The 12,693-nt window shown below is 39.6% G+C and overlaps 1 protein-coding gene across 3 annotated transcripts in view; it reads left to right on the forward strand.

Annotated features, from left to right (window-relative positions):
* The first annotated feature begins 4,872 nt into the window (after positions 1 to 4,872).
* LOC109034296 (uncharacterized) overlaps positions 4,873 to 12,693 on the forward strand; it is a 230,654-nt gene continuing 222,833 nt past the window's right edge. Inside the window, exons 1-2 of one of the 3 annotated variants that reach the window (XM_072299408.1) lie at positions 4,873 to 5,154; positions 9,650 to 9,806. In XM_072299408.1, coding sequence (XP_072155509.1) covers positions 4,888 to 5,154; positions 9,650 to 9,806 — 424 coding nt within the window. In that variant the 5' untranslated portion in view covers positions 4,873 to 4,887. The other 2 variants (XM_072299410.1, XM_072299409.1) reach the window with 2 other exon arrangements.

Raw genomic sequence — 12,693 nt, forward strand, 5'->3', positions numbered from 1 at the left:
ACCGTACAAATAAATAGACCATCAACCAAAATGGAATTCCTCTGTAGGAGGTATTTTTCGCGCCAATTTTGAACTTTCAAACAATGCACAAATTGTAGGCTAATACTGCTTAGAATTCAATCGGAGGGTGGGGCTATTTTTTTTTTTTTTTTTTTTTTTTTTTTGAAAATTTTCTGAGGGAGACCCCCCCCCCCCCCCCCTAGACCCCTCACTCGACATCGGAAAATGTCCCCCTTCCCACGCCCAACTCACTCTGGATCCGCCACTGTCGCTCCGTAATTACTTTAAGCACGTATAATAGGGACATAGAATCCCTTTTGCAAGGAACACCACGGTGCCTCTATTTTTCTCCATTACCTAAGTACCAAACTCAAAAAGCTCCCGAAGTCAAGGGCGTGATGAAAGAGCTTTCCACCGTATTACAGGCCACCTAATTATCCAGTCAAACCACTAATCCAGTATAAGTACAGTTGAATATATTATCAGAGTTGAATGAAAACGTACAGCTGGTTTAAAGCACAAGCGGCACAAGGTTTGTCATAAAGATTAAAAATTTGAAATTCTCAGTTGCAACGGAAAAATTTAAAATGGGTCTGACGGGTGTCATGGCTAGCTCATCCCTAGTGATACCGCGCGATTATGGGTTTTACGGTTGAGCAACTATTCTCAAAACCGGTCTGACCCATTTATAATTTCTTATTTGCAAGTTTTTGCGTTACTTTTATAATTTCAAATTTAGCCTTTGACATTAGCAGGGTTGCTAATCTGTATGAGCAATCCGTGTGTAAAGAGTAAAATTTCACTCAGCTGTATCCTTAGAGGCTGTATCACATTGTTAAGAAGTACCTGGAATAATTAGGACGGCTTTTTCACAATCATATTTTACACCATTATGGCCTATTAACCTTGAGAACTTTTAATGAGTTTTGGTGGTACGTAGGACGAAAGGTCGCAATCGAGTTTCTTGCAAAGTACGCAGGTACATCTTTTCAAATGCAAGGCGGAGCGCCATTTGCCTCAATTAAATGATCAGTTTTTCTCCTATTTTTCTCGCCGACGGAGAAAGCTCAAAAAAAGACATATTCGTGGGAGGCATCAGCTCCACCCTCATGGGACTGGACAGGAATCCGGGCAGGGCTAGTACTTACTCACAATCTAGATAATGTCAATGGACTATAAAGGACCCCTCTATTTTAATAGAGTCTATTAATATATATCCCATCGAGCGGCCCGTCATGAAATACGGCGGAATATATCAACATTATTGCCAAAGTAAGCGGTTCTAGTGTCATGATGGTAATTCTTAGTAAACATTCGCATGGCAACCTTGCTGTCCCTGGTAAAAACTGGCAGTAGAATGTGTGTTCCAAAATACTATAGACCTAAAGCCGGCTGTAAGATTTCCAATAGCTTCTGTAGCCGGCTATACAATTCCTTATAGCCTTTTATAGCCGATGGCGACTAAGCAACAACCAGACGATAAAGTTTATGCTAAACGTTACTAAATACGGATACTAGGACTTAGTTAGTTTTTGGACTACCGCTCTCTTTTTGTGCCGTAGTATCTTGATTTATTTTGCGAGGAAAGCTCCATTCTTTTGAAGGATACCTGTCATTCGTGATACATTGGAGCGCCTTCAATTTTTTATGATACTGTGCAATACCTCTGGTGTGAAATAGTTGCTACAGACGCCGTGGCACGCTGCGGCGCGGCGGGTGGGCAGAGAGTGCGAAACGCGCATTGGCTCCTACAAACCTAACAGGGATACTTCACGCATTGCGCAATGCGTGAAGTATCCCTGTTAGGTTTGTAGGCGTCAATGCGCGCTTGCGCAATGCGTGAAGTATCCCTGTTAGGTTTGTAGGCGCCAGTGCGTCGCCGCTCCGTTTGTGTTAGGCTCTAATCTAATATTTAATCTCGTGGAGTCAGCGTTTTTCAACTCATGATTTTGAAATGTTTGCACACTCTGTATGGATTATTCTCATTTCAATTGATGAAAAAAAAAATATGTTTTAAAGGAAAATATAATGTGTGTTTTGTGAATATTAAGGTAGTTCCGTATCAAACTTAATGATTTCCAAAGCACACGAATTTCTACACAATTTTTAATAGCCTTTTATAGCCAATGGCGATAAAGTGTAAAGCCCGGCGATAGGAACTATAGCGCGACTGTATACTTTTTTATAGGTTCGTATAGCCCGGTTGTATGATTTGCTCCGCTTTCTACAGCCAGCTATATGATTCTCAATAGCCTTCTTTAGTCGGCTATAAGAACTCCTATGGTATTTTGAAACGCAGCTCCTATCACCAATTTTTACCAGGGGTTTGATTCAGTCTCATCAATGTATGCACAATAACCCGGAATACCTAGGTGGGCTATTATAAATCATGTTTTCCACCATTATGGCCACAACCTCGGGAACTTTTCATGAGTGTTGAGCGTGGACAAAACCAGTGGCTGCCGTCGACCGTCGCGAATCTTGCAATATACACCGGTATATTTTCTGAAATTGCAAGGCAGAGTGTCGTAGGTTGCTCATGATCAGTTTTTCTCTTTGTAGTTGCACTGACCGGGACAGCACAGAAAAACGACCTAGATTTAAGGGTGAGTACCGACTTTACCTTCGGACGTAGATTAGTCACCTACCAAAAATCTAAGTGCTGCCGTTAGACCTACTTCTTTAGGTCAGGGCCGGGTTAGTGCTCAGGGGTGCCCCGGGGTGCAGGTCAACAGGGCCCACAAATATTAAAATTTAAGGGCCCTGTGACACCCAAGTTCCACTCTCAGGACCTCTCTAGATCCGCCTTTTGGACTGCTAAGATCCCTAGAGGATCAAGAATAAAATAAAAGAGTAGGTATGAGGACGGAAATCCATTGAAAATTTCATGATGGGCCTTATGATGGGAAATAAGGATTCGAACCAGTGTCGCTCAACCATTGTGCGTCGCATCACACGAGAAGCTACGTCTGAGAGGTGCATCCAGATCAGCCGTGATCCCAGGTCTAAGGCACCTGATTTCAGGTCAAGGTTCCTCGTTCGCTTACCCGTAAATGCACTGCGGGCTGCAGCCGTTCAGCAGCGTCTCACTTGCCTGCTGCATGTTGCAGCGGCTTCAGCCACCGCCACCGGACCGTTGCCGCAAATTGCACTTGCACTTGTTCGGTTGTGTAACTGCGTGTGACATTGTTTTGCGCTTGAAGTTGAATGTCTAGGGCTAACGCACGTAACAGATTACGTCGTTAACGCTCCCAGCATTTAAGGCGGGTTGCAGAGGTGATTGCTCTTTTCAAGGGTATCTTATTCTCCAGTGGCGTGGCGTGAATAATCGATTATCGATATCTCGCCATTTGAAGCTATGGTAAAGAATCGATTACCAAGGTGTTCGCTGCGAACACCCTGATAATCGATCTTTTTTCATAGGTTTAAATGGCACAACAATCGATATATCGCAATTCACGCCACGCCACTGTTATTCTCCTATGCCTACCTACTCAGATGCCTAATATAACTTGTTAGACAAATATGAGACTAATACTATGAAGAACTCGCCGTTATATTTTCGAACTATGATAAAGAGGTATTTATGTATCACGCACCCATGCACATTGCACTGCTGAAGGCGGGTGAAAAGGGATTTGAGACTGAATTTTGTTGCTTAGGGTTGACGTTTGGAAACAAACATGGAAGGGGGGGGGGGCCAACAATAAAAACTTATGAGACTTTTTTATGACTGGTAACATGTGAGGGATTTGAATAATTTTTGAAAAATCGAGTCGAGGTCATGTTTGACATCCGTATCACATATTATGTACTGCTAAAAATATATTCATCTCTGTACAGTGTATGGACGCCAAGAAATCCAAATAATGGTCCTATGCTTACCCTTATCGGTATAATCTCCTCTTAATGTGAAGCACCACCGTATTTTTTCCCCCTTTCCTCCTGTAATCACAGAGACTTTCATATTCTTGTTCTTAATTGTTCATAAGTTCTCCTAAGCATAATTTACATGAAATGTTTTTCAGAACGAATGTCGAAATATAGTTAGGCGTAAGTCAACCAATCGTAAGATTTTATGTCGATTTGAAACACAAGTAAAATCACAGTCCACTTCAATTGCAAAATCTCAAAATGTGGGGCTCCTTCAATTAGGAGATAGGCAACATACATAACATTCCATTACAGTAGCAATCATTTCACCGCATGTAGTCGCTCTTATTGCAGTCTATGCTACATGGGTTGTGGAACTTCAGGAATGACTGTACGTACCTCTCATTTCTTAACCATTTGAAATAACAATTGAGCTAAATTATTCAGTCAAACGAAAATTTACCACCGCTAATTTGGTGTTTTAAAGTCCCGGTGTCAAAACATATTACAGGGAAATACGGAGAAAACGGCTAAAATACAGCAATAAAAAACCCGAAACGTTTCGACTCAAAACTAAGTAATTTTCTGTTGGAAAGTATACTAAATAAAAATTTAAAAATATCGAAGAAAGAACCTGAGACCTCAGGTTGTGGTCTCAGGTTTAGGCTTGAGGTCTTAGGTCTTTTCTTCGATTTTTTAATTGTTAGATAATTTTCCGACTGAAAATGGCTCGGTTTTGAGTCGCAACGTCTTTGGCTTTTTATTGTTGTATTTCAGCCTTGGAGGTCTCAGGGTTTTCCTTCCTCTTATTCTTCTTCGATACTTTTTAATTTTTAGTTTATTTTACGACTGGAAATGACTCAGTTTTGAATCGAAACGTTTCGAATTTTTTATCGCCGTATTTTAGCCTTTCATCCCGTGTTCTCCCCTCTTTCTTCTCCTGTTAACATTGTCTCGGGCAGCTCCGTAAAAACATGTTACGGAAACTAGACGAGGAGGAACGGGCGGATTTACATGTTCCGCGAATCAGGTGCGGTTCAAAAAGGTCAACGTCTAAAACAAGGGCGAATCGATGTGTTGAGTTGCTCTCTCGCTTATCGATTTGCCTTAAATACAACCGTGCCGTGCCTTGCACCGTCAACCTTTCGGAACCCCAATAAAAACTGTCGTGCGGAACGACCAACAAGGGTCGGCCGCGATGAGCCTGCCGGCTCTCACAATCACACGGTGCCACCACGGGCTCAACACCACCGCTTTTCTTCTCCGGGGCTCGGCAGATGGGTTAGTTTTCAAATTTTGTACTTTCCTTCGATTTCATTTTCATTTTCGAGGTAAGAGTAAATTTTCAGGGTGTCTACAAGCCCGGATATAGTACTGATTTTTTAAGGGCGGTCCGGAATTATTGAAAAAGTGCGGAGTTTCGCGAGAAGGTCCGGAATTTTTATCATTTTTGTCGCAATTCGAGCGAGGAATTCGAATTTTTGAAGTTTTTCGAATTTCGTCAATTGGAGGTACTGAAAAAGTACTGAAATTTTCTGTCGAGGAGGTACTGAATTTCTTGAGAATGTACTGAAAAAGTACTTAAAGTACTGATTTTTAGCCAGCGTGTTTTAGTAGACACGGTGATTTTAATCCTATGGCGTGTTCAGGCTTACGGTTGCGCTCACTGCTATTTTGCCTTCAATTCTCGAGGTAGGCCATGCAGGGAACATCTTTCGAGTGAACATAGTTATCTGATTGAGGATTCGTGTGTTGTGGTCGATACTAATCATGTCGCGCAGCAAACTGTTTCAAATTACAACCTGTAGATTTTGATGCTAGCTTTGCTTTTGTACTGAAGCATCTCTATTTGCTAAATGAATGATAACGTTATAAAAATAACAATTCCCTTCCACTTTTTTTTTTTTTTTTTTTTTTTTTTTTTTTTGGTGTGTGTGTGTGTGCGTAGGAGCGACAGTTCTATATTTTCGTCACTGCAAAAAACGCCATTGGTAAATTTAACGCGTGTAACTTTGGTCCTACACAGTGTCTTCTAAAAATAGACGATTAATTCACAGATGTGGTGGTTAAATTAACCAGAACTACCCCAGCTGCATTGGATGTCATTTAATTTTCTCTCGTAAGTTTTATGTCTTTTAGAATTTTTTTTAGAAAGTTCTAATTACAATCTTCCGTGGTTCAAAGTAAGAATTGACACCCCCCCCCCTCCCAACCCTCAAACTTCAGCTCCAAATTATTAGTCTCACCTTTTTTTTGAGCCGTAAAACCTAGTAAAATTTGTACACTTTAAACTCATATTTCTTGAAATTACCAACATTTTAGGAGCCTCTTTACTGAAAAAAATGGTATGCTGTTTTAGCACCTAGGATGTCAAAAATGTGTCTGGTGATCCTATGATGCTGCCTTGATTGCCCACGCAGGTGAATTAGCATTCACAGGATGTAAAGTTAACTGCGAGGGCAGCAATGACAGCATCTTGGAATCAACAGACACATTTTTGACATCATACCTAGGTGCTAAAACAGCATATTATTTTTTTCAGTGAATTTACCGGAGAGATGTATGAATTAATTAACCGGAAAAGTCACTGAAGCAATTCTTTTATTGCTTTCGAAAAGACCACTGTACTTTTGTTGTTATTGCCTGAAGTCTCTGAACCCACATTCATATCAGCCTCCGGCTAAAGTTCGCAAAACGGCACATTTTCCCACTGCGCAGTGCATTCCAATTACGAAGGACGATAACGTGTCACAGAACCTGTTAGTGAAGTTTCGGATTCAAGCGCAGATGCTCTGGCGCCTACTTCCGTTTTTCTACGTGACAGTGAAATGAACTCGATTGAAGCACGAATCAACTTCCTAGTCATGCCCTTTGCATTTTCAGAGACGGAAATATGATTTCATTTTACATCGTAAAACATTTTTTGCTCCGTCACTATGGTCCGTCTGAACGAGCCAATTTTGATGTCTTAGAAGTAGAACAAGATTAGATAAGACAGTATGAGTTGTCGCCATAAGATGAAAACATTTTATCTCTTCGATTGTCAGTAAGGTGTTTTTTTCGTGAATAAAATGGTGAAAGTTTGGTGAAAATCAAATAAAATCAAAGATTCCCTTCACACACATAAGTTCAAGTATGACAGTTCTTCATTTAACAATTTATTATCTTACGCGCCGGGTATATCATCGAATTTATTTTAAATTTTTTGCTTCAAACTGGCAAGAAAAATCCCTTACGCAGGAAATAAAATTCATAAAGACGTTATAACTGCGAATTTTTACTTAATTTATTTTTTGCGTATAACTTTACTTTTCAATCATCTCTTTTCTTGACAGTAAACAAGTACCAAAATTGAAGCATCTGCATCAGATTTTAGAGATAAATGTTTTAAGGTGGGTGTGTTTTATTAAAGTAATCATCATTTTTAATTACATTCCTTCCAGTTTCCAATTTTTGTCGTTTAGTTAAATATAATTAGTTTTTTCCTCCAAGAAAATTACACTCTAATAGCTTTCAAAAGGAATTCTAAGTGGTTTTCCTCATTAGCTACTTCGACCAAAGACTGTATCAGGGTTGAGAAAGCCATTCGTCAGCTGTAGTACCCCATTATACTTATTACTTAGAGGGTGGTAAATGAGAGGGCCGTTTTACATCCCGTGTCCGTTTACTAGTGGACCGCCATTTTCCTTTCATTTTAGTTTATATGTATGTAACACGGACATCCATACTGCCGTGCTAAGGAAAAACGCCGTATGAACCTTCAGGTGTTGACAAATTTCTTCTGATAAAATACGAATTTCTTGGGAAAATTGTAAATATTTTTCTTTCAATATTTCAGATTATTTTGTACGCAATTTAATCTAAAGTATCTGAAAATTTCAAGGAAAAATATGCATTACTTTCGTCAAAAATACATGTTTTATCCGGAGAAATTTGGCAACTCTCGAATGTTCATACGGTGTTTTTCCTTACAGCATAAAGCACGAAAAGTTGCATACAGGCCATGAAGTAAGAGAGCGAGAGAGAAAGAGGCGTAAAGAAAGTTAAGGCGCGCTCATTAAGAGCATATGCAAAACTAGTATCCACAGAACATGAGGTGTACACATTCGTTGCTACAAAGAAAAAAAAAACGATAAAAAAGAGATCTTGCTAATTAGAAAGTCAGAACACCTTTATTTATTGTATTTACAACACGGGCATCCATACGGCACAAATAATTGCATCTAAGCGTTGGCATTTAGAGAGAGAGAGAGAGAGAGCGAGAAAGAGACGTTAAAAAAAGCTAGAGCGCCTTCAAACTATTGAATATGCAACACGGGCATCCATGGAGCTCGAATAGTTGCATCCCAGGCGTTGTCTTTGCGGCATCTCGTCACCTTCGTGTTTCGCTCGCGTAATGCTGTATCCTTTGAACACAAATGGAATGCGATAGGATCTTCTTCCTTTTCATTCCTTTAATGCAGGAAATTTGTGTCACTAAGGAATCGTGCTTCAATAATTAAAACTTTTATGGCAGGAAAATGTAGTGTATTCCGTCCAATGCATGTAAATCTGTCCTGCGCAAAACACGGCGATTGGTATCATTTGCCGCAAGAGGGGAAAATCATGCTTTTCATTATATCAGGGATGCATTTATAATAGTCAATGCAAATGTGTGCACTATTGATAAATTATTGTATAAATTAAAATTAGAAGGAACCACGGCACTTACAATACAACGGCGAATGACTTTCAAAGTCCACGTTTATTGAGGGGCAAAATCATTGTTAATATTGAACCTAGGAGATTTGCGTTTGGACAGATCATATTATTCTATGCTAAATTACAAATTTCGACCACTAAAACACAATGCTGTAATCAGCGAAATTACTCAGTTTCCCTATTCTCATTCCAGAACTCCCCCGTAGAGTCATTATTCAATATTTGCTTAGGACAACGCAAACCTTGAGATGCCACTGAATTGCTCTAAAAACGATGCGGTATATTTCTAGTCCTTATCAGGAGCACGGTTCCATTAAATCCCCAGGGGGCGAAATATTATGCATGGCTTAAGTCGGAAAATACGCATCTCAAACTGTGACATTGCAAACTGCTCATGTTTCATTCTTTTAAAGAATAATGGCCAACGGTCTTGCTCGGGATTTTTGTAAAAGTGGAATTTTCTTTTTTAACTGTCTGAAGAACCTCTCAGCCTGCATTCAAAAAAGTAATACCTACTCTTAAACCTACTCGTTGGTTGTACCAAAAAAGTAATAAACTCTATCGTCTTTCTCGGTTAATACGAAAACGCTGATCAAATATTTGTGTTCTTGTGTTACTTTTGGATAATATAGGAAGTGAAACACAAAACAACACTTTCGTGTTGATTTTAGTGCACCGTATTAACCAAACTTTTGTGTTCAAATTTCTCTCTGTGAAGCAGGTAACAAAATAATTGAATCTACACACTGGAAAAAAAACACATTGGATCTAGAGTCCAGACTCTTGAAAACTCTTGATTCAGTCAGATTTAAGCTTTAATCAAAAGGAAATCCGCTCAAATTAGGAGGCTTGTTTCTTGATTTAAGCTTAAATCTGATTGAGTCACGAGTCCTTTTTCTTGTCAATGTTTTTAAGAGTCTGGACTCTAGATTCAATGTGTTTTTTTTCCTGTGCAGACATGATCCTTTCCTCCGTGTTTCGTAGTATTTACTTCTCATATTTATTGTTTCAGATGGTTCCGAGTTTCCTTTTCTCCGTGTTTCGTAGTATTTACCTCTCTTATTTATTGTTTCAGATGGTTCCGATGAACTCCAAGTATCGCGTGAACATACCTCTGGGCTTGGAGTCGCTGCTGGAGGGTCTTGCTGGAGCCGTTTTGAGGGAGCAGCCGGTCGATATCTACCGATTCGCAGCTGAATACTTCGAAAAACTCCTCGCATCCAGAGATGAAGGTAGGTCCCCTGCTCAATTTTATAGACACATGATGAATGTATCCTCCTTCATTTTTCACCCTGCAAGGATTTCATTTATGAGCCAATATTGTGGGGTTCCTTATTATAGGTGTATCTTCCTCACAATCAGTTCTATGACGCGTTTAGGTTTCGATTGAAGGGAGCGGGATATATGGATTGCATTTTGTAAAAAGGAACCAAGAGCATTCCAATGTTGCTAGGATTGAACAACTTAAATTCTTTGCAAAAAAATTACAGACATCATGACAAAAATTAAATTTACAAACGTGATTTTTGCCTTAAATTAATGATTTATAGAGAGTAAAGATAAAACTTTTTTAGATGATCAGTTCCTATTTGCAAGGTAAAAAAAGTTGCACAATCTTAGCGACACTGGAATGCTTGTGGTTCCTTTTTGCAAAATGCAATCCATATAAACCACTGTCTTTGACGATACTCTGTTAGCGGGCTGATTGTTGAAATTGGTAGACAGAGCTATAGACTAAGATGACAAAAAATATATGGAGGGATCCTTTTGGTTAAAGCAGGTGGTTGCTGTGGACAAAGGAGGAAAGTATCCTTTAGTTAGTCCATAATTTTCTCCCTTAGTCTATATGAACCACCCATTTCGACCAATAGGATCGCTCCATACTCCTAATGTCTTCCTTGTTCATCGCTTCGTCTATCAATTTCAACATGCAGACCGCAGAATTCTTTTAGATAATTTTTTAAATTAAAGCCCATCTTCATGTATTTTAAGAAAATTTCAGTCGATGATCTTTTATCCTCTCTTGTTACAATATGTTGACCGTTTTGCTGGCAAAAGGGCTTACGTAGGTAATACTTTTTGACTGAGTAAGCGATTGAAGCCGTGCAAAGGTCCATTATTTTTTTTCTGCACGAAGGAAATCCTTTAAAAATCAGACATCCAATTTCTATTTGTATTGTAATAAAAATATGATAGATAGGGCAGTGGGTTAGACATTTCACCATCAATATTTTATTCAACGTAGCCGCATCATATTAATCTATTATCATGCAAATGCTCCGTCGTATTCTAGCATCCGCGAGACTAGGAACTAAGCGCCTTCAAACCAGCAAACCGCAAAATATGCTGCACGTGTGTGAAATATTGAGGTTCTACCGTCAAACTTGACTCCGCTCTTTAAGAAAGAAAGAACTCGACTGTTAAATATCACTCAGTCGGGTTCATCGAGGCGTTCAATTAAAGTGAGTCACTTTTATTTTTCAGGATAAATGAGACCAAATTGTTGTTAAATTGTTCCGTACGTGAGGCTTTATGTAATACTACCTCTCGATCTTCTCGTCAAATGTTTACAAGTTCTGTCGGCAATGCTAACGTGACAAAAGTTTCTAATTTTCCCTAAAATTAGCTGTGAAAGAATCAAAGTTGAATCCTACATAAGCGGAATGCGTGTATGTTCTACGTATGCAACTTTAAATTTAATTTGAAGCTGGAATCAAAGGGAAAAATGAAAAACCAATTTTTGAAAAAGAAAGAGTAAAACCCTCAAATTGTATTTGGATGTACCTCAGTGCATTATTCACCTGGGTCGAGCCTTGAGATAAGTTTTTAAACAAGCCGAATACCTTTCAAAATTAAGTTTTAATTAATTAGTGCGGACACCGCACTGCAATATTCACCATCAATGCACGATTATTCGTGAGCTGATCTTCTCCCGAGATGATGAAATAATCGTGCAGGCTCAGCTCAATTATTGAGCTGCACTTAACATGCCTTCCCTTTTGTGGTCGTAATTTTAACATAGTTGTACCTCATGCGGTAGAGGAATATGTGAGGCATTTTAAATTGTATGCAGCACGCGCGAGTAGATTCTTAACAATCACTCTAGAAATTTTATGGATAGCTTACTCATCATTAGGTCCGACCATTAGGTCAAAGTTTCAAATCATAATTTGTATTATTCATGATACGCGGGTGAAAAAGTTCAGACTTTGGGAGTTAAGCATGGCTAAGAGTGTCTGCCCCCCTTTTATTCCGGGACTTTAGTAAGTCATTATACTCGACCGGGGGAGGTTACCGCCACTTTTGATATCGTTCCCCAGACTGACAACAGCGCAGCGCCGGCCAAAACAGCGGTTTTCTCGCATACCCCGTTTTCGTCCTGAAACTTTGAAATGCTGTCAAAAGGGCCGAATTTTGGGCGTTCTTTGCGCCAAATGATGCAGAACTAATCCGTCCGAGCTTTGGTTTCCCCCACCGTACGCCATACTTTGCCTGGCTTCGTCACAGACAGATAACCTAAGTCGGAACCACGTATCCCTGTTTCCGGCGTTGCAGACTTCCTCGATACTTTATTTTTTCCTTGGAAAACTATCCAAGGTAATTACTTGAAAACTTCTTGAGTTTTTTTTCTTTGTTAACTGAGTACTCTGTATAAATTTCAAGCTATAAAGTTGACTTGTTCTTATTTGAAGACATAAAATAGGGGCGAAATTTTTGAAACATTGCAGTAGAGAGATACGTGCACTGAAAGAAAAGCTCCGGCTATGAAAGCCTTGCTAACGGGCCGTAAACCGAGCATTCATTCCGGGCTAAGAGACCAAAAGTTTTGAGTGTGGTGCACTAGGTGCACCATCAAGTAAACGTGCCGGAGGGGGAGGGGTGCATAAGACGCGTTTACCTACACGTGTTGGATACATTTTTTGGGAAAGCCCTGTCAACACTATCAGCAAAATTTCACGGAACTTTGCACGAAAATTAAGTTTCGTATACCTATCTCTGTGTGGACAAGGTCCTCCATTTATAAGAATGAACCAAAAAATTATGAAAGAACAAACGTAATTATGGTTTAATAATTTTAACTTCCGCCGCTGCGCTGCGCTGATCGCACTGTGTTTGGCG

The sequence above is a fragment of the Bemisia tabaci genome, chromosome 4 (assembly GCF_918797505.1).
Source record: "Bemisia tabaci chromosome 4, PGI_BMITA_v3".
Classification (NCBI taxonomy): domain Eukaryota; kingdom Metazoa; phylum Arthropoda; class Insecta; order Hemiptera; family Aleyrodidae; genus Bemisia; species Bemisia tabaci.